At 37.7% G+C, this 19,965-nt stretch overlaps 1 protein-coding gene across 1 annotated transcript in view; it reads left to right on the forward strand.

Annotated features, from left to right (window-relative positions):
- The window catches only part of CYLD (CYLD lysine 63 deubiquitinase), an 85,161-nt gene that overhangs the window by 57,539 nt on the left and 7,657 nt on the right, over positions 1-19,965 (forward strand). The window contains exons 11-14 of the mRNA XM_007947011.1: positions 2,647-2,738; positions 3,526-3,592; positions 15,031-15,163; positions 16,059-16,167. Coding sequence (XP_007945202.1) covers positions 2,647-2,738; positions 3,526-3,592; positions 15,031-15,163; positions 16,059-16,167 — 401 coding nt within the window. The remainder of the gene's footprint in view (positions 1-2,646; positions 2,739-3,525; positions 3,593-15,030; positions 15,164-16,058; positions 16,168-19,965) is intronic.

A 19,965-nucleotide genomic window follows, 5' to 3' on the forward strand; every position in this document is an offset into this window, starting at 1 on the left:
CTATGGAAGTAGATTGCCCAGTCTTCCTTCTGAGGAGTGGCTGGTGGGTTTGAACCGCCAGCCTTCTGGTTAGCAGTCAGATGCCTTAGGCACTACACCACCAGAGAAATTGCTATAACTTATATAATAAAAGAAGTAGAAGGACCGAAGGCCCATATATATATAGCCCTTCTACTTTTTTTGCTTGTTTAATTTCTTAAATCTGGCCAACATGAATGTTGCCATGAAATAGAAGATCGAAGACGACTTGATGCTTTTGATGCTATGAAAGGTTTGTACAATTTGTAGTGTATGTTATAACTTAGCATTTGCGATAGGTTTAAAAAAGATGATACAGTTTTTGGGATTCTTCTGAAAGTTTATTCTAGCACTATCCCTAACCGTAATCATGGTTATTAGTCAAATTGGTATATTTTGGCTGTTAAAACTTAATTTTATCTCAAAGAAAAGGAGCAAGGGGAAACTTATTTATAGAATAGCTAGTTGTTAATGTCTATGTCAGAAACAAATGAGATGTGTTTTATTAATAAATTTCATAATTAAAGGAATATATTTAGTCTTCTTTTCACCTCCCTAAAAAGGTTTTTTTGTTTTCATTTCCTAGTTTGGGAATTATAAATATGTAAATTTATGGCCACAGGAAGCTATTTGTAATGGTACAAGTCAAGTGACAGGAGTTATCCTGTAAAATTACTTTTGAGAAGTGGTAGTAGTGTGTGTGTGTGATAAAGTCACATTATATATTTACATTGTAAGGAGCCAGGACCATAGATTGGAAGAAAATTTGTTCATTCGGAAATATAGAGAGCAAGCTATGTAATTTGAAACTCATATTAAGAAAAAATTAGAATTCATAGCACATGTTTCTTGTTCAACAAATAAAATAAAAACAAGTTTGATACAAGATTTTGAACAAAAATCTACAATACTGAAATATAATGAGCATTCAGAATGACCTGCTTTATAACATGACAAGGAAAGTAGATACAAGAGAACAAATTTCCTTGCTTATGTAATTTGTTTTTCCTAAATCCTGAAACAATTAAAATGACGGTAGTTTTCACCTTCTATGATAATTTTGAATCTTGATATTTATATCAATTTTTTGTCATACACAACTTTTTCAGCATATCTTTTTCTTGAGTAATTAATATAAGACCCCTCCCCCCCCAAAGAAAAACAAAACTCACTGCCCTTGAGTCAAATCCGACTCATAGTGACCCCTCCTTGGGTTTCCGAGGCGGTATCACTACGGAAGTAGATTTTCCAATCTTCCTTCCGAAATATAAGATCAGGTACAAGTCAAATCCAGAATGCTGAAACATGTTACCATTTCCTTCCTTTGAAAATACCATAATCCAATTAATAAACAGTCTTTGGATACTGTTATCCAACCAGTTAATAAGAACCATGATTAATTTCACTTTGCCACCTTGTCCACAGTAAGAGCCTTTCCGATGACTTACTGTGCCTGATTCTTGTGTTTACTGGCTCCGTATCTCTATTATCCCTGGCTGGTTTATTTGGTACTGAAACTTCTGCTTTCTCCATTGTAAGATCCTCAGAGCAGAGACCCTACCTTTTTCATCGTACGTGTTTTTGTATCCCCAGTGGCTGTCAAGTTAGATTACTGTTTAAGTGGTAGACACTTGTTTATGTTGATTGCAAAGACTTAATGAATGAATCATCATTATAAAAGATGGATGTAAGATTAGCTAGGTTGACTTGCCCTTATTAAGTCCATGGTGGCCTCTAGGTCGCTTTTGAAGCCATTTTAGAATTAAGATTTTGTCAAGGATTGATGCTAAACATACTGAATGCTTCCTGTTTGTTTACATATTATGCAAAAACGTCATTGTAGTGATTGATTTGATTGTGGAGTTTGGGTTTTCAAATGATCATTTCCCTTTGCCATTCACTTGGTGGCTATTTCAGCCTTTAGTATTAAAAGGACTTTCTCTCTCAATGGGAGCTCTGGTGGTGTAGTGCCTAATGCATCTGACTGCTAACCAGAAGAGTGTTCAAACCCACCAGCCATTCCTCAGAAGGAAGTTTGGGCAATCTGCTTCCGTAGAGATGTCGCCTCAGAAACCCGGGGAGGGGTCGCTATGAGTCAAATTGACTTGATGGCTCTTAATATTTTATATGGCATTTCTACACAAATAATGCACACACTTTTTTTTTTCCAGCCATGCCCTCCCCCCAAGGTATTTTTATAAGCATGCTAAGCTAATTTTTTATAGCAACATGTAAAAACAAATAGCATAGTGTGCTTATAAAATATGGGAAAGGGGGTGATTAGCAAAAAACAGATAATGTGTGTGTTATGTATGTAAAAATACAGTATTCTATTTTATAAAGTCAATGTTCTAATTTCTTAGATAAATAGCATTAAAAATAAGTCATCATAAGCTATTCTGAAAAATAGTTTTTTCTTGTATTAGTATATGACCGTTATTTTTAAGGTAGAATAATGTCTGGGATACTTCTAGCTCTAGATCTTTAATTTGTAAACTTCATGAAGAAGCCTGTAATTGTCTGACCTTCTGATTTATGGCATAATGGATCTGTATAAGAAATGTGTGATTATCAGAATGTGTTACCTAGTTTAATATGTATGTCAATGTCAATATTTTAAAATAACAGATATGGCTATGTGTGTGCCACAAAAATTATGAAACTGAGGAAAATACTTGAAAAAGTTGAGGCTGCATCAGGATTTACCTCTGAAGAAAAAGGTAACTGTCTTAATTTGTAGGATAGGCATTAAAAATAACTTGAAAGCATATGCTAAATTACTGGCTGAAATATGTGTGTGTGATTTAGAGTTTCATTTTAAATTAGGAGTTTCTTTCTGCGTGATGTACAATTTCCTCCCCTTTTTGTAAATACTTTCTCTCTTGTAAAAGTGAATGATGATATGGAGTAATAAAATAATAAAAATTAGAAGCTGGCTGGTTCTAGTATATTAAATGAATAAAGTTTTTTTCCTTCTATCCAGTAATGAGTTGGGTTTTTTTTTTTTTTTTAGCAATAAAGGGTTGCATTGAGCCATCTATATTTTCTCACTTAGTTTTGTTTTAAAGGGAGTTATAACATGGCTAAATGGGACTAAGATGATGGTCAGTGTTTTCATCTATTCATAACTAATGGATCCATTCAGAGATTAAACTCTTGTCTTTGAATTTGGTAGATATGTGACAATTATTTAAATATCAGGGGAAAAACAAGGCCATTCTTCTGGCATCATTCCATTCATCCCAACTTCTCCCCTCCCCAAATAAATTATAGTTTCACTGTGAGTTATTATAAATGCAGTAAAGCTATAACAAAATTGAAACAATAGTTTATCATAAGCTTTAAATAGCCTTTGTATTTTTCCTTAGGAAAATTTGAGAAATATGCTATCAATTGAAATAATACTGATTATGAAATTGAAACCAATATAAAAATGTTATTATTACAAATAAAAATAGGATAATTTTAGGTTTTGTCTGAATTATTTGATTTTTTATGTTTTCTTAGATCCTGAAGAATTCTTGAATATCCTGTTTCATCATATTTTAAGAGTAGAGCCACTGTTAAAAATAAGGTAAATTTTTAATTTTTATAAAAACATTAGAAAGGGAGACAATCCTTATTTCCATTGCCATAATTCAGTAAAAATGATTTCATTAGTGATTACTTAATATTATATTAGTTTAGCGCCATATGCTTGGTAAGTGTAATATAAATTAATTTTAATATTTTTTCTCTCCAGAGTACCACATTTAACTTGAAGAATGAATCCAGTATAAATTTGTGCTTCTAATTTTAACCCAATAATAAATACTATTGAAAATCTTTTTCTTATGAAGCTGGATATAAACATTTTTATAATCTAAGTTAATGAACACTTTGTTGTTGTTGTTGTTGTTGTTGTTGTTATGTGCTGTTGAGTCCGACCTGACTCATAGCGACCCCTCCTTGGGTTGCCGAGGCAGTATCACTATGGAAGTAGATTGCCCAACCTTCCTTCCAAGGAGTGGCTGGTGGGTTTGAACTGCCAGCCTTCTGGTTAGCAGCCAGGTGCCTTAGGCACTATGCTACCAGAGAGAGAGTCTTATTCTAAACTAATCAAGAACTGTGAGAATACTGTTTTTGTCAACCCATCATTCAGAGTATTAATTTAGCCTTAAATTAACTCTCATGTTCTCAACTTGGTGACTTGATTTGATCCCTCTCCCTGTCCCCATCTTGAGTAAAAGACTTAAATCTAATGCAGTCAAATTCTTACTGAGATATTATAGGTAGTTTACAGATGGTTTGAGTCTTCACAGCCTAAACGGTGGACTTAATATTACCTTTTAACCTGGGTTTCTCTGTTGAAGCTCTTCCTAACATACTGTGTACTTTTCTAAAACCCAGTAACAGACAAATGGTTCTACTCATCTGTGTCTCAAGTGATGTTTTTTGATGTCGATGTTGAAATGATAGATGAGAAGAAGGAAGAAAAGATGGATAATATCACAATTATAGTTTTATATTATTTTGGAAGTTCTAGAAATAAGATACAGATAAACATCAAGAATACATATATATCTGTTCAGTAATAGTTATATGTACACACAAAATAATGCCAACTGTGTCCTTCCCTTTTTGTTTCTAACTCCAGATCTTTGCACATTCAGCATAATATTTTACTTTGCCTTCTTAAGCCACCCTTTGAAATCTAGTGTTCAACTCCTTTACATCATCATTTCTTCCATTCATTTTAGCTATTTTACATTCAAGAGCAAGTTTCGGAGTCTCTTCTGACATTCATTTTGGTCTTTTTTTTCTTCCCTGTCTTTTCAATGACCTTTTACTTTCTTTACATATTATACTCACGACTCACCCCATGACTCATCTGGTCTTCGGTTATTGATGTTCAATATGTCAAATCTATTCTTGAGATGGTCTTTAAATTCAGATAGGATATGCTGCAGGTATTACTTAGCACTCATGAACTTTTTTTAATTTTCTTTAGCTTCAACTTGAATTGTATGTTAGCAATTTATGGTCTGTTCCTTAGTTGGCCACTGGCCCTGCTCTGACTGACTGTATTGAGCTTCTCCATCATTTCGTTCCACAGATGTAGTTGATTTGGTTCCTGTGTATTCCATCCATTGAGGTTCAACAACAAAACTATTTTTTGTTGTTGAATAAGGTATTTGCAATGAATAAGTGGTTGGTCTTGCAAAATTGTCATGCGATCTCTAGTGTCATTTCTGTCACCTACACCCTATTTTCCAGCTACCAATGCTACTTCTTCATTTCCAACTTTTTCATTCTAATCACCAATAATTATTAATGCACCTTGATTGCATGTTTGGTTAATTTTAGACTGCAGAGGTTGGTAAAAATCTTCAACTTCTTGGCGTTCGTGGTTGGTGCATAAATTTGAATAATAGTAGTATTAACTGGTCTTTGTGTATGTATGGATATTAGTCTGTGTCTCAAGTATAATGACAGCATTATACTTCAGGATAGATATTGAAAAGTTCTTTTTGACAATGAATATGACACTGTTCCTCTTTAAATTGTCCTTCTCAGCATAGTAGACCATGTGATTTTCTGATTCAGAATGACCAATAGAGTCCATTTCAGCTCACTAATGCATAGGATATTGGCCTTTCTGTGTTCCTTTTCATTTGTGATGACTTCCAGTTTTCCTGGATTCATACTTTGTACATTCCACATTACAATTATTAATGAATGCTTGCAGTGGTTTCTTCTTATTTTGAGTTGTGCCACATCAGCAAATGCAGATCCTGAAAACTTTACTCAATCCACGTCATTAAGACTGACACTGCTTTGAGGAGGCAGCTCTTCCCTAGTCGTATTTTGAGTGCCTTCCAACCCGAGGGGCTCATCTTCTGGCATTACCTCAGGTAATGTTCCACTGCTATGCATAAGGTTTTCAGTGGCCAAGTTTTTCAGAAGTAGACTGCTACACCCTTCTTTGTAATCTTTCTTCGTCTGGAAGCTCTGCTGAAACCTGTTCACCATGGGTGACCTTGCTGGTATTTGAAACACTGGTGGCACAGCTTCCAGCATCCCAGCAACACGCAAGCCGCCACAGTACCACAAACTGACAGAAAAGTGGTTCTGCTATGAGTTGCAACTGACTCAGCAGCAGCTAGCACTAACAACAACAACATACCTAGAAAATCCTAGAGAATTGTCCAGAAACTTCAAGAATTAACAAAAGAGTTTGTAATTTGGTTGTGTAAAAAAAAAAAAAAAAAAAATTTTTTTTAAATCAATAGCATTTCTATGTTCCTTCTGTTGTTGTTGATGTCCAGTCTTCACTGAAAGCATTGGCAAAAAACAAAGGAATAGTCAACTTGCTTTTATCCTGTATTAACCTGGGGTTCAAACCTACCAGCCACTCCATAATAAGAAGACTGGGGAATCTACTTCCATAAAGATTTACTGCCTTGGAAAGGCAAAGGGGGTCACTATGAGTTGGAATCGACTCAATGGCAGTGAGTTTGGTTTTTTGGTTTTTAACCTGGTGTTAAAAATTGGAAGACTTTGCCAATATACTGCTTAATCAGTTTGATAATCAGACCATTAAAATTCTGGAAACCCACCAGAATACAGCATCATAATTAACTTATTATTCTATCTAGTTATATATATATGTATGCTAGTTATATATATGTATGCCACATGCCAGTTTGAAACACTAAAATCTCATAAGTAAAATACATGACTTAATTGACTCTTTTCATTCAGCACATTTTTTTTGGTGTTGTAGTGAAAGCACACTAGACCTATACTTTGCTAGAAATGAAAACGAGATTGATTGACACAAGCATACCTCTGAATCACTGTAGGTTCAGTTCCAGACCACCACAAGAAAGCAACATCCCAATGAAGTGAGTCATATGAAATTTTTGGTTTCCTATTGCATATGAAAGGAGCTCTGGTGGCATAGTACTTAAGGCATTTGACTAACCAGAAGTCTGGTGGTTCTAACCCATCAGTTACTCCTCAAAAGGAAGGTTGAGCAATCTACTTCCATAGTGATATTGCCTCGCAAACCCAAGGAGGGGTTGCTATGAGTCAGTCGGATCAGACTTGACGACAGTGTGTATTGCATATGGAAAGGAGTTCTGATGGTGTAGTGGTTAAGGCATTTGGCTGCTAACAAGAAAGTTGGTTCTTTGAGCCCACCAGTTGCTCTGCAGAAGAAAGATGAGGCACTTTGCTTCCATAAAGATTTACAGCTGTGGGAACCCAATGGAGGTTGCTATGAGTTGGAATCAACTCAGTGGCAGTGAGTTTGGTTTTGAGATTGCTTATAAAGTTTGCGTGTACACTATACTGTAATCTGTTAAGTGTGTAATAGCATTATGCAGAGGTTTGAAATAATAGTAGAATTACCAAAATGTTACATAGAGACATGAAGTGAACATATGCTGTTGGAAAAATGGCTCCAATAGAGTTACTCAAGGCAGGGTTGCCATAAACCTTCAACTTGTAAGAAATGCATTATCTGCAAAGTGCAGTACAGCAAAGCACAGTAAAATGAGGTATGAGTATGTATAAAAATAAAACATTTCATGAAATGGGGAGATGACAAGAGCTCTCCAGCAAAGGCTGTGTGGTGTGTTCCATAATGCAGGGAGAACAGTGAGTTTTTTATCAGATGAAACAAAGAGGTGCTCACAGACACACACAGGAGACGACACAGTAAGGATTTACAAGGGGTTTGTCAAGCTACAAACTTACCTAAAATTGACCTCTAACCTAACATTAATCTCTCATCTTCTGGAAGATGTTTGCAGCCACGCTATTTGCTATATCCTGAGATTTGATTGACAGAGCATTCTGCCAGGAATAGATTGAGTCAGTGCAGCTGCAGGCCTGCCTCTCTCCTTATCTTTTTTTCCTTAATTAATTAATTTATTTTTAATTGTGATTTGCATGAAAATGTACAGAGCAAATTCACTTTGCATACAAGAGTTCACGTACACTTTGTCTCATGACATTGACTACAATTTACCACAATGGAACAGCTCCCCTCCCGCTTCCTCCCAATAGTTACCTCTTCCCTATGTCCATCCCTCCATGCACTCCTACCCCCTGAGCTGTCTCCCTGTGCATAAGCAGCCCTTCTTTCTCCCATGATTGTTCTCTCCAAGGATTGTATCTACCTCAGGTAGATGTTCAACTCATATGATTGTCTTTTGTTTGGCTGGAAGCCACAGGTGTGGGTTCAATTCCAGACCTGAAGGGCACCTAGGGGCCATAGTTTCAGGGGTTCCACCAGGCTCTATCAGACCAGCAAACCTGGTCCTCTTCCCCCCCACCCCAAGTGATTTTCAGTTTTGTTTCACATTGTTCTCCCTCTCTATCCAGGATCTCCTACATAGATCCCCCTCCAAGTGGTTGACAGTGGTAGCTGGGCACCATCAGGTTCTTCTGGTCTCATAGTCGTATAGGCTGCGAATCACATGGTGTACCAGTCACTAGGACTAATTGTTTCCAAGAATCTTTGGTTTCCTTCATTCTTCTTTGCTCTGAACAAGGAGAGACACATCGTTGCATTTAGATGGCTGCTTGCAAGCTTTTAAGATCCAAGTCGCTACTCACCAAAGTAGGAGGTGGAACAGTGTTTTGTGTAGTATGTTATGCCAATTGAGCTTGATGTCCCCTGCGACTATGGTCCCAAGCCCAATGGTTCGACTACTCGGTCACTCTGGGTAGCTGGCTGTGACCAAGAAGTGACTGCAAACTTGTCCCTTGTCAGCTCTACTATACACCTGGGAATTCATACAGATCATACAAATACACTTATAGGACCATTGTCTACCAACCCTACACACGGGTCCAACTACTCGCTCCGTCTGGGTAGCTGGCTCTGGCCAAGAAATGACTCCAAGGCTGTAAATCTTTGCAGAAGCAGACTGCTTCAACTTTCCTCCATAGAGCATCTTGGAAGTTTGAACCACTGACTTTTTGGTTAGCATCCTGAAGCCTTAATCACTTAATCGCCAGAGCTGCTTCTTATATTCCATAGTGATAGCTAACTCAATCTGGTAAAGACTCTTATGGCCCCTTCTTGTCTTTGTCACAAAGTAGACGAGTGTTATCTTCTCTGTAGATGTCCCTTTTCTTTTAGAGTTAACACAACGTGCATACCCTTCTGCCCTTTGATTTCCATGAGTGGAAAACTGTAATCCAAATTACACGTTTTGTAAAATACCACCAACTTTGTCATGATTCTTGTCTATGTGTGTCTTAATGACCAGCTAATTACTCCAGGCTTTAGCCTCCTCAAATGTTAGTAATGAAGTTTAAGTGGTTGTTTCTCCTCCTCCCTCCCTTATCCCCCCATCCCTGCCCCCCATTATCACAGAGCTGTGTGTCTGCTCAACCCTTATTTCTGGTTCTCTTCTCTCAATGTTCTCCACTTGTTGCTCCCTCTAACCCCTCCTTCTCCCTGATTCTTATTTCCAGTTGTTTCAACTAGTGACCTCTACTATGTTCTGTTGTTTTAGGTTCCTGTCTTTATTTTTTTTCCATTACCTATTTCCTGTGCTTTGTGACTTTCACAGGAAAATACTGGCCTGTTATAATTATCAGCAAGCAATTAAGATATGGATAGAACATAACCTTCAGGTTCTTTGGTTATCATTTGTTTTCATTTGTTGTGAGTCTGCTGCTGTGTTTTCAAATCAGTTTTGTAGAGCTTTGTTTATTTCAGGGTATAACCTGCCTTGGGAAGCTAAAGGGAAGGTGAAGGTTGTTGGCCTCTGATTAGTAAGGTTTTATTATGAGAACTAGATTAATATTTTTCCTTAAAAAACCTTGAAATCTAGATATAAATGACTTAAAAAAAACCAACTCACTGCAATCCGACTGATAGCAATCCCCATTGGATTTCCAAGGCTGTGAATCTGTATAGAAGCAGACTGACCCATCTTTTTTTCCATGGAGTGGCTGGTGGGTTTGATCCACTGACCTTTGGTTAGCAGACAAATGCCTTAACCACTATACCACCAGAGTTCCTTAAACAGTCTGAATCTATGCCCAGGAATTCTGCTAAAAGATAGATAGATAAATAGTAAAAACTTAGATTATTCATTCTTTTGGTATAAATAATGACCTTAATGACATTCTGTAGTAAAATAATTAAAAGGGGAGATGTTTATTATGGGGTAATAACACTATGATTGGCATATAGTAGACACTTGCTTGGTATTTGTTGACTAAATGAGTAACTAAAGAGGTTGCTTTAGCAAAAGAATAGCAAGGTGGTGTTAGGACCCCTGTGTTCTGCTCCTACCTCTACTTTTGACTTGCTGGGAAGTGACGGGAGCTCTAGTGCTGTAATGCTTAAGGCATTTGACAGCTAACCAGAAGGCTGGTGGTTCAAACCCACCAGCCACTTCTTGGAAGGAAGATGGGGCAATCTACTTCCGTAGTGATACTACCTCAGAAACCCAAGGAGGGGCTCACTATGAGTCAGATCTGGCTTGATGGTGGTGAGTTTGGTTTTTTTTTTTTTGGAAGGGTCTGTCTCATTCAAACATATGAGGATTTTTTTTTTTCCTGTTTCAAGCATAAAATGTAGTTTGCTTTTAGATTTGGTCAGTGAAGTTAAACTAATTAATTGAGATACTGGTAATTATTATTCATATAATACTTCGTGGCTGCTGTTTGTGTCAGTTTCCTAGTGTTGCTGTAACAGAAATACCACAGGTGGGTGGATTCAACAACTGAAATGTGTTTTCTCATACTTCAGGAGGCTGGAAGTCTAGTTCTGGGTGCCACCTCTAGGGGAAGATTCTCTGTTCGCTCTGGGGGAATGTTCTCGTTTCTTTTGGCTTCTCTTACTTGGTCCCCTGGTGACCTACGCATGGCATCAGTCTTTTCCTGTTTGTGCTCACTGTCTTCTGTGCCTAAACTACCCTTTTATATCTCAAAAGTGACAGGCTTAACACACATCTTACCCAGTGTGGCCTCATAAACATAACAACATGCATACATGTAGATAAAATTCTCAGATGAGGTTCTATCCACATGTATGCTGTTGTTATAGTTAGCTGCTTGCAAGTTGTTCTTGACTCATAGTGACCCCACATGACAGACTAGAGCTGCCTCATAGAGTTTTCTAGGCTGTAGTCATTACAGAAGCAGATGCCAGGTATGTTCTTTGGCAGAGCCACTTGGTGGGTTTGCACCACAAGCCTTTTGGCAAGCAGCCGAGTACTTAACCATTTATGCTGCAAGTCTCCTTACCAGAGGTGTGTTCCCGTTAGGTGTTGTTGAGTTGGTTCCCACTCATAGCGACCTGTGTTCAAGAGAGTGAAACACTGCATGGTCCTGTGCCGTCTTCACAATTGCTGATCTGCTGGAGCACATTTTGGCAGCCACTGTGCCAGTCCGTCTTGTTTAGGGTCTTCCTCTTTCTTGCTGACCCTCTAACAAGCAAGATGTCTTTCTCCAAGGACTGATCCCTCCTGGTAACATGTCTGAAGTATGTAGGGTGAAGTCTTGCCATCCTTATTGCTAAGGACACTTTAGTTATACTTCTTCCAAACAGACTTTTTTGTTCTTCAGGCAATCCATGGTATATTCAGTGTTCTTTGCCAACACCATAATTCAAAGGCATCACTTCTTCTTTGGTCTTCCTTATTCATTGTCCAGCTTTCACATGCATCTGAGGCAATTGAAAATACCATGGCTCAGGTCAGGCACACCTTAGTCTTCAAAGTGACATCTTTGCTTTTGCATACTTTAGAAGAGGCCTTTTACAGCAGATTTGCACAACGCAACACATCATTTTATTGCTTGACTGCTGCTTCCATGGGTGTTGATTGTGGATCCAAATGAAATTCTTGACAACTTCAGTCTTTTCTCCATTTGTCATGATGTTGCTTATTGGTCCAGTTGTGAGGATTTTTGTTTTCTTTATGTTGAGATATAATCCGTACTGAAGGCTATAGTGTTTGATCTTCATCAATAAGTGTTTCAAATCATCTTCACTTTCAGCAAGCAAGGTTGTATCATCTGCATATTGCAGGTTGTTAATGAGTAGTCCTCCAGTGCTGATGCCATGTTATTCTTCACATAGTCCAGCTTGTCTTATTATTTACTCAATACAAATTGAATAAATATAGTGAAAGGATACAACACTGATACACACTTTTCCTGATTTTAAATCATGCAATTATCCCCTTGTTCTGTTCAAGAAACTAACTGCCTCTTAGTGTATGCACAGGTTCCTCATGAACACAATTAAGTGTTTTGGAATTCCCATTCTTTGCAATATTATTCATAATTTCTTGCGCTCTACATAGTTGAATGCCTTGTCAAGTAAACATCTCTTTGAAATTCTCTACTTTCAGCCGAGATCCGTGTAACATCAGCATTGATATCCCTCATTCCACATCCTCATCTGAATCCAGCTTGAATTTTGGACAGTTCCCTGTCAATTAATGCTGCACCTGTTTTTGAATTACTTTTGGCAGTATCTTACTTGTATGTCATAGGAATGATAGTGTTCGATAATTTGTACATTCTTTTGGATCATCTTTCTTTGGAATGGGCACAAATATAGATCTCTTCTAGTCGATTGGCCAGATACCTGTCTTCCACATTTCTTGGCATGGATGAGGGAGCACGTCCAGCAGTGTATCCACTTGTTGAAACATCACAGGTGGTATTCTATCTCTTCCTGGAGCCTGGGTTTTTTTTTTTTTTTACCAATGCCTTCAATGAAGCTTGGACTTCCTCCTACAGTACCATTGGTTTTTGATCATGTGCTACCCCCTGAAATGGTTGAATGTCAACCGGTTGTTTTGGGTACATTGACTCTGGGTATTCCTTCCATCTTCTTTGGATGTTTCCTGTGTTTTTCATTATTTTATTCAGTATTTCATAGACTCCTTCAGTGTTACAACTCAAGACTTCAATTTTTTTTTTCCCTTCAGTTATTTTACCTTGAGAAATGTCGAGAGTTTTCTTCCCTTTTGGCTTTCTAACTCCAGATCACATTTCATTATAATACTTTGCTTTGTCTTCTTGAGCCACCCTTTAAAATCTTCTCTTGAACTCTCTTACTTCATTTCTTCCATTTGTTTTAGCTACTTCATGTTCAAGAGGAAGTGTCAGAGTCTCTTCTGACACCCATTTTGGTCTTTTCTTTCTTTCCTGTCTTTTTAATGACCTTTTGCTTTCTTCACATATGATGTTTTTGAAGTCATCCCACAACTTGTCTGGTCTTTGGTGATTGGTGTTCAGTACATAAAGTCTGCCTTCAGATGGTCTGTAAATTCAAGTGGGAGATGCTCAAGGTCATATTTTGTCTCTCATGGACTTGTTTTAATTTTCTTCAGCTTCAAATTCAACTTGCTTATGAGCATGTGATGGTCTGATCCACAGTAGGCCCCTGACCTTGTTCTGATCAATGATACTGAGCTTATCCATCCTCTCTTATCACAGACATAGTCAATTTAATTCCCTTGTATCCTGTCTGGCAAGGTGTTCTATATGTATAGTCACCATTTATATTGTTGGAAAAAGGAATTTACAGTGAATAAGGTTTTGGTCTAGCAAAATTCTACCATGCAGCCTCCGACATTGTTTCTGTCACTAAGGCCATATTTTCCAACTACTGATCCTTATTCTTTGTTTCCAACTTTTACATTCTGATCACCAGTAACTGTCAATGCATCTTGATAGCATGTTCGATTAATTTCAGACTGCAGAAGTTGGTAAAAATTTTCAGTTTCTTCATCTTTGGCATTAGTTATTGGTGCGTAAATTTGAATAGTATTAACAGGTCTTCCTTATAGACATATGGTATTATCCTATCACTGACAAAGTTGTACTTCAGGAGAGATCTTGAAACGTTTTTGGCTATGAATGTGATGCCATTCCTCTTCAATTTGTCATACTTGGCATAATAGACCACGTTGTTGTTGTTGTTATGTGCCGTCGAGTCGATCCCGACTCATAGCGACCCCTCCTTGGGTTTCCGAGGCAGTATCACTATGGAAGTAGGATTGCCCAACCTTCCTTCCGAGGAGTGGCTGGTGGGTTTGAACCGCCAGCCTTCTGGTTAGCAGTCAAGTGCTTTAGCCACTATGCTACCAGAGCTCTTGTAATAGACCATATGATTGTCCAATTCATATTGGAGAATACCAGACCATTTCAGCTCACAAATGCCTAGGATATTGATCTTTATGCATTCCATTTCATTTTTGACAACTTCCAAATTTCCTAGATTCATACTTCGTACATTCCACATTGCCATTATTAGTGGTTGTTTGCAGCTGCTGCTTCTCATTTTGAGCTGTACCCTATCAGCAAATGAAGGTCCCAAAAGCTTTACTCCATCCACATTATTAAGGTCAGTTCTAGTTTGAGGAGGCAGGTCTTCCTCAGTTTTGTTTTCAGTGCCTTCCAACCTGAGGCTGTCATCTTCTGGCACTACGAGGATACATGTTCCACTGGCATTCATGAGTTTCTCACTGGCCAGTTTTTTCAGCAACTCTCCAGGTCCTTCTTCCTAGTCTGTCTTAGTCTGGAAGCTCCATTAGAACCTGTCCACCATGGGTGAAACTGCTGGTACTTGAACTACCAGTGGTAAAGCTTCTAGCATCTCAGCAACATGCCCATCATCACAGTATGACAAACTGACAGATGAGTGCTGGATCCACGTGTATAGGTGTTGGGATTTATAACACACATTTTTGAGGGACACAGTTCAATTCATTATACTGATGTTATTCTGTTGTTTTCCTCGGGACCCCTAATGGAGCTTTACAATATAAAAAATCAGTAATAGTTTTCACACTGGTGTACATGCATACATGTAATTATTTTATCTGAGTTGTGGTGTTTTTCTCACTGTTGTTGTTCTGACTACCCGAAGTTGCATCCATCAGTTTGACAGTTTTCTCTTCCAAATACAGGTGGCCCAACTTCACATTTTTATTATGCTTTTGAAAAATAAATGTTATGTGATTTGTTCTGTATGTTTTGTAGATCAGCAGGTCAAAAAGTACAAGATTGCTACTTCTATCAAATTTTTATGGAAAAAAATGAGAAGGTTGGAGTTCCTACTATTCAACAGTTGTTAGAATGGTCTTTCATCAACAGCAACCTGAAGTTTGCAGAGGTTGGTGGTAATTACCTACTGTATTTTATCTGTATGTCCTTAAGAGTCTTAAGACTAGTACAGACTGAATAACTATTCATTTTAGCCCACTGATAATAGTTTGAAACATGAACTGTTAAGAAAACACAAATAGAAAAACATAACATGCAGTCTTTTGCACAAAATTAAAATTTAATTTTTTAAGTTTTTAGTTTCAAAGACAACACCAAGATAATTTATAATGTAAAAACTTTTAAGTAGTTCAAAGTTAAAGGAAGATTAGTGTTTCTTAAAAAAATAATTACCATCTCTTTTTATTGCATAAATTTAAAATTTTTAATTTTATGCAAGTGTATTTCCGAATATATCAAACTCCTTCATTTTTCTCCTTAATAAGAGGTAAAATATCAACAAATTCACTTATACCAACTTGTTAATGAACAAGGGATATAACTTATGTTTATTTTACTGTCTGTCTTCATGATATTAGTAGTACATGCTTATGGTTTATTTTTATTAGATTCGTTTCTGAAGGAATGTTTGGTAAAACTCTCACAGCCACAGAGAAGCATTTGTTGAAATAAGAAATCGTCTCCTTCAGTGATGACAGTTTTGTGTTTTATACTATAAACAATTTCTCCAAAACCTCGATTAAATACAAACCCAAAATAGAACGTCACTGTCGATAGTCGTGTGCTGTTTCACTGCCTGACCTTTGGGTATCAGTGTGTTCATGAGATAGTGGACTAATTGCACACTTGTGTCTCGTTTGGTCAGCCTTGGAGAATGTTCTGTGGTCTGTCTACATCATGGCTAAAATCTCTGCTTGGTTTGACAGTGTGACTAATTTCAGTTCCATAGGGAATTTTTTTTTTTTTTTCAGAACTTTGGTTCTAAAAATACATTTTCCTTTTAGGCACCATCATGTCTCATTATTCAGATGCCTCGATTTGGAAAAGACTTTAAACTATTTAAAAAAATTTTTCCTTCTCTGGAATTAAACATAACAGATTTACTGGAGGACAGTAAGTATAACGTATTTTAGTTTGTTTTTAGAAATGATCAGGTCATTATCATTCATGTAAATAGGATTACAGCTAGGTACAATTCTTCTGAAAGACAACTTGGTATCTGAAGAGCCTTGAAATATTAAACCAGTAATTTTGCTTCAGAAAGCCCTGGGGTGGTGCTAGTGCTGGGCTGCTAACTGAAAGGTTGGTGGTTTGAATCTACCAGCCTCTCCACAGGAGAAAAGACCTGGCAGTCTGCTTCTGTAAAGATTATAGCCTTGGAAACTCATGGGGACAGTTCTGTTCTATCATACTGGGGTTTCTATGAGTTGGAATCAACTTGATGGCTCCAAACAATTTTACTTTTAGGAGTTTACTCTGATGAAATAATCAGAGATGCAAATGAATATTTTATATGCAAGTATGTATATTATGCTTTCTACATTGCATCATAGTATACACATAAAACCAAAAAAACCAAACTTACTGCCATCGAGTTGATTCCAAATCCTATATGTACAGATATATACACACGTATAGTTATGTAATAATGAAGATAGAAAATTAATGGAGAACATACACAATAATATTGACAATTGTTGTCTCTTGCTAATTAAAGTTGCAGATGCTTTTTGTTTTCTTTGTTATATATTTTTTTAATCTTTGAATTTTTCATTAATGGATATGCTTTGCTTTTTTTTAATTTTTATTGTGATTTGGATGAAGGTTTACAGAGCAAATTCACTTTCCATGAAGCAACTCACATACAATTGTCTCATGACATAGACTGCAATTTCCCACAATGCAACAGTTCCCCTCCCACTTCCTCCCCATAGTTACCTCTTCCCTGTGTCCTTCCTTCTCATGCACTCCTGCCCCCTGAGCTGTCTCCCTGTACATACACAGCCTTTCTATTCTCCCGTGACTGATCTCTCCAAGGAATGTATATCTATCTAATATAAATATTCAGCTCATATGCTTGTCTTTTGTTTGGCTGGAAGCCACAGGAGTGGGTTCAATTCCAGGCCTGAAGGGCAGCTAGGGGCCATAGTCTCAGTGGTTCCTTCAGGCTCTATCAGACCAGCAAACCTGGTCCTTTTTTTTTTTTAATGATTTTGAGTTTTGTTCCACATTGTTTTCCCACTCTATCCAGGATCTCTTACACAGATCCCCCTCCAAGTGGTTGACAGTGGTAGTCGGGCACTATCTCATTCTAGTTCTTGTGGTCTCATTGTCATATAGGTTGAGGATCGCATGGTGTACCAGTCACTTGGACTAATTGTTTCCATGTGTCTTTGGCTTTCTTCATTCTTCTTTGCTCTGGATGAGGAGAGACCCATTGTTGCATCTAGATGGCCACTTGCAAGCTTTTAAGATCCCAGTCACTACTCACCAAAGTAGGATGTGGAACAGTGTTTTTGTGTAGTATGTTATGCAGATTGAACTTGATGCCCCCTGTGATTATGGTCCTGAGCTCACAGGTCCAACTACTTACTCCCTCTGGGTAGCTGGCTGTGGCCAAGAAGTGATCACAACCCTGTCCCTTGTCTGCCCTACTATATACCTGGGCATTCTTACAGAACATACAAATACACTTATAGGACCATTGTCTGCCAGCCCTACACATGGTCATGGGCACACTCCCCCCATGCGTAGACATACCTAGTAGTTCAGCACCCATCTATCCACCCATAGATCCATGTCTGCCTTCACTGACAATGCAGTACTGTGTGTGCAAAAGGGTTCATCTTTGTTGTCTGTACATCCCATGTACCTCTCCATGCCTTCCACTTCCTCAGTGCCAATATGTTGATCACTCACATTTGGTACATTGCCCTTCTCTTCACCCAAATCAATACTTGCCTCTACCTATCTAATGGTGTTTCTTCCCCTCCCCTCCTACCCCTGGTAACCAACAAAAAAAAATTTCCTTCCATATATAAACATTTCCTTGATTTTTTACAATAATGGACTAATACACTAATACAATATTTGACCTTCTGTGATTGACTTATTTCACTCAGCATAATGTCTTCCAAGGTCATCCACATTATGTGGTGTTTTGCAGCTTCTACGTTCTTCTTTAGGGTTGCATAGTATTTCATTGTGTGTGTGTACCATAGTTTGGTTATCTGTTCTTCTGTTGATGGGCACCTAAGTTGTCTCCATCTTTTGGCTGTTGTAAATAGTGCTGCCATGAACATGGGTGTACATATATCTGTTCTTGTCCTGGCTGTCACTTCTTTAGGATATATACCTAGTAATGGAATTGCTGGGTCAAATTGTATTTCTAATTCCAGCTTTTTTAAGAATTGCAATACTGCTTACCACAGTGTTGTATCATTTGACAGTCCCACCAGCAGTGTATGAGAGTCCCAGTCTGTCCACATCCTCCCCAACATTTGTTATTTTCTGTCTTGTTGAACTTTGGTACTAGTGCTGGGGCCAGATGGTATCTCATTGTTGTTTTGGTCTGCATCTCTCTAATGGCTAATGATCGTGAGCATTTCTTCATGTGTTTGTTGGCTTCCTGAATATCCTCTTTGGAGAAGTACCTGTTCATATCTTCTGCCTATTTTTTAATTGGATTATTTGTCTTTTTGTTGTTGAGGTGTAGGTATTTTCTATAAATTCTAGAGATGAGTCACTTGTCAGATATGTCACTGCTGAATTTTTTTTCCCAATCTATAGGATCTCTTTTGACTCTTTTGGAGAAGTCTCTGGAAGCACATAAAAATTTAATTTTTAGAAGGTCCCATTCATCTAGTTTATCTTCTACTGTTTGTGCATTTTGGTTTATGCTTGATAGTCTATTTATGCCATAAATGAGGGCTCCTAAATGTGCCCCCAGTTTTTCTTTGAGGAACTTTATAGTTTTAGGTTTCACATTTAAGTCTTTGATCTATCTGGAGTAGTTTTTGTGTATGGTGTGTGGTACAGATCTTGTTTTATTTTTCTGCAAATCGACACCAGTTTTGCCAGCAGTCTCTTCTCCATGTAATGGATTTCAGCCCTTTGTCAAAGATCAGCTGATCATAGGGGTTGACAGTGGTAGCCGGGCACCATTTATTTCTTCTGGTCTCATCGTCATATAGGCTGGATCTATTTCTGGGTTCTCAATTCTATTCCATTGGTCTATGTGTCTGTCGTTTTACCAATACCAGGCAGTTTTGACTACTGTGGCTGTATAATAGGTTTTAAAATCTGGGAGTATGAGACTTCCTACTTTGTTCTTCTTCAATAATGCTTTCCTTATCTGAGCTCTCTTTCTTTTCCATATAAAGTTAGTGATTGGTTTTTCCATATCCTTAAAGAATGTTGATGGGATCTGGATTGGGATTGCATTGAATGTATTGATTGCTTTGGGTAGAATTGACATTTTCACAATGTTCAATCTTCCTATCCATGAACATGGTATGTTCTTCCATTTTTGTAGATCTCTTATGATTTCTTGAAATAGTCTTTTATCGTTTTCTTTGTACAGGTCTTTTGTATCCCCTGGTAAGATTTATTCCCAAGTATCTTATTTTTTGGTAGCTATTGTAAATGGTATCGATTTCCTTATTTTCTTTTCAGCAGTCTCTGGTGGTGTGTTGTTGTTGTTGTTGTTATGTGCCGTCGAGTCGGCCCCGACTCATAGCGACCCCTCCTTGGGTTTCCGAGGCAGTATCACTACGGAAGTAGGATTGCCCAACCTTCCTTCCGAGGAGTGGCTGGCGGGAGAAAGCCAACTGATTTTTGGATGGTGCTCTTGTATCCTGCCACTATACTAAATCTCTCAATTAGTTCCAGTAGATTTTTTATTGAGTCTCT

This window comes from Orycteropus afer, unplaced genomic scaffold, assembly GCF_000298275.1.
Source record: "Orycteropus afer afer isolate SDZICR_OR568_19922 unplaced genomic scaffold, OryAfe1.0 scaffold00009, whole genome shotgun sequence".
Classification (NCBI taxonomy): domain Eukaryota; kingdom Metazoa; phylum Chordata; class Mammalia; order Tubulidentata; family Orycteropodidae; genus Orycteropus; species Orycteropus afer.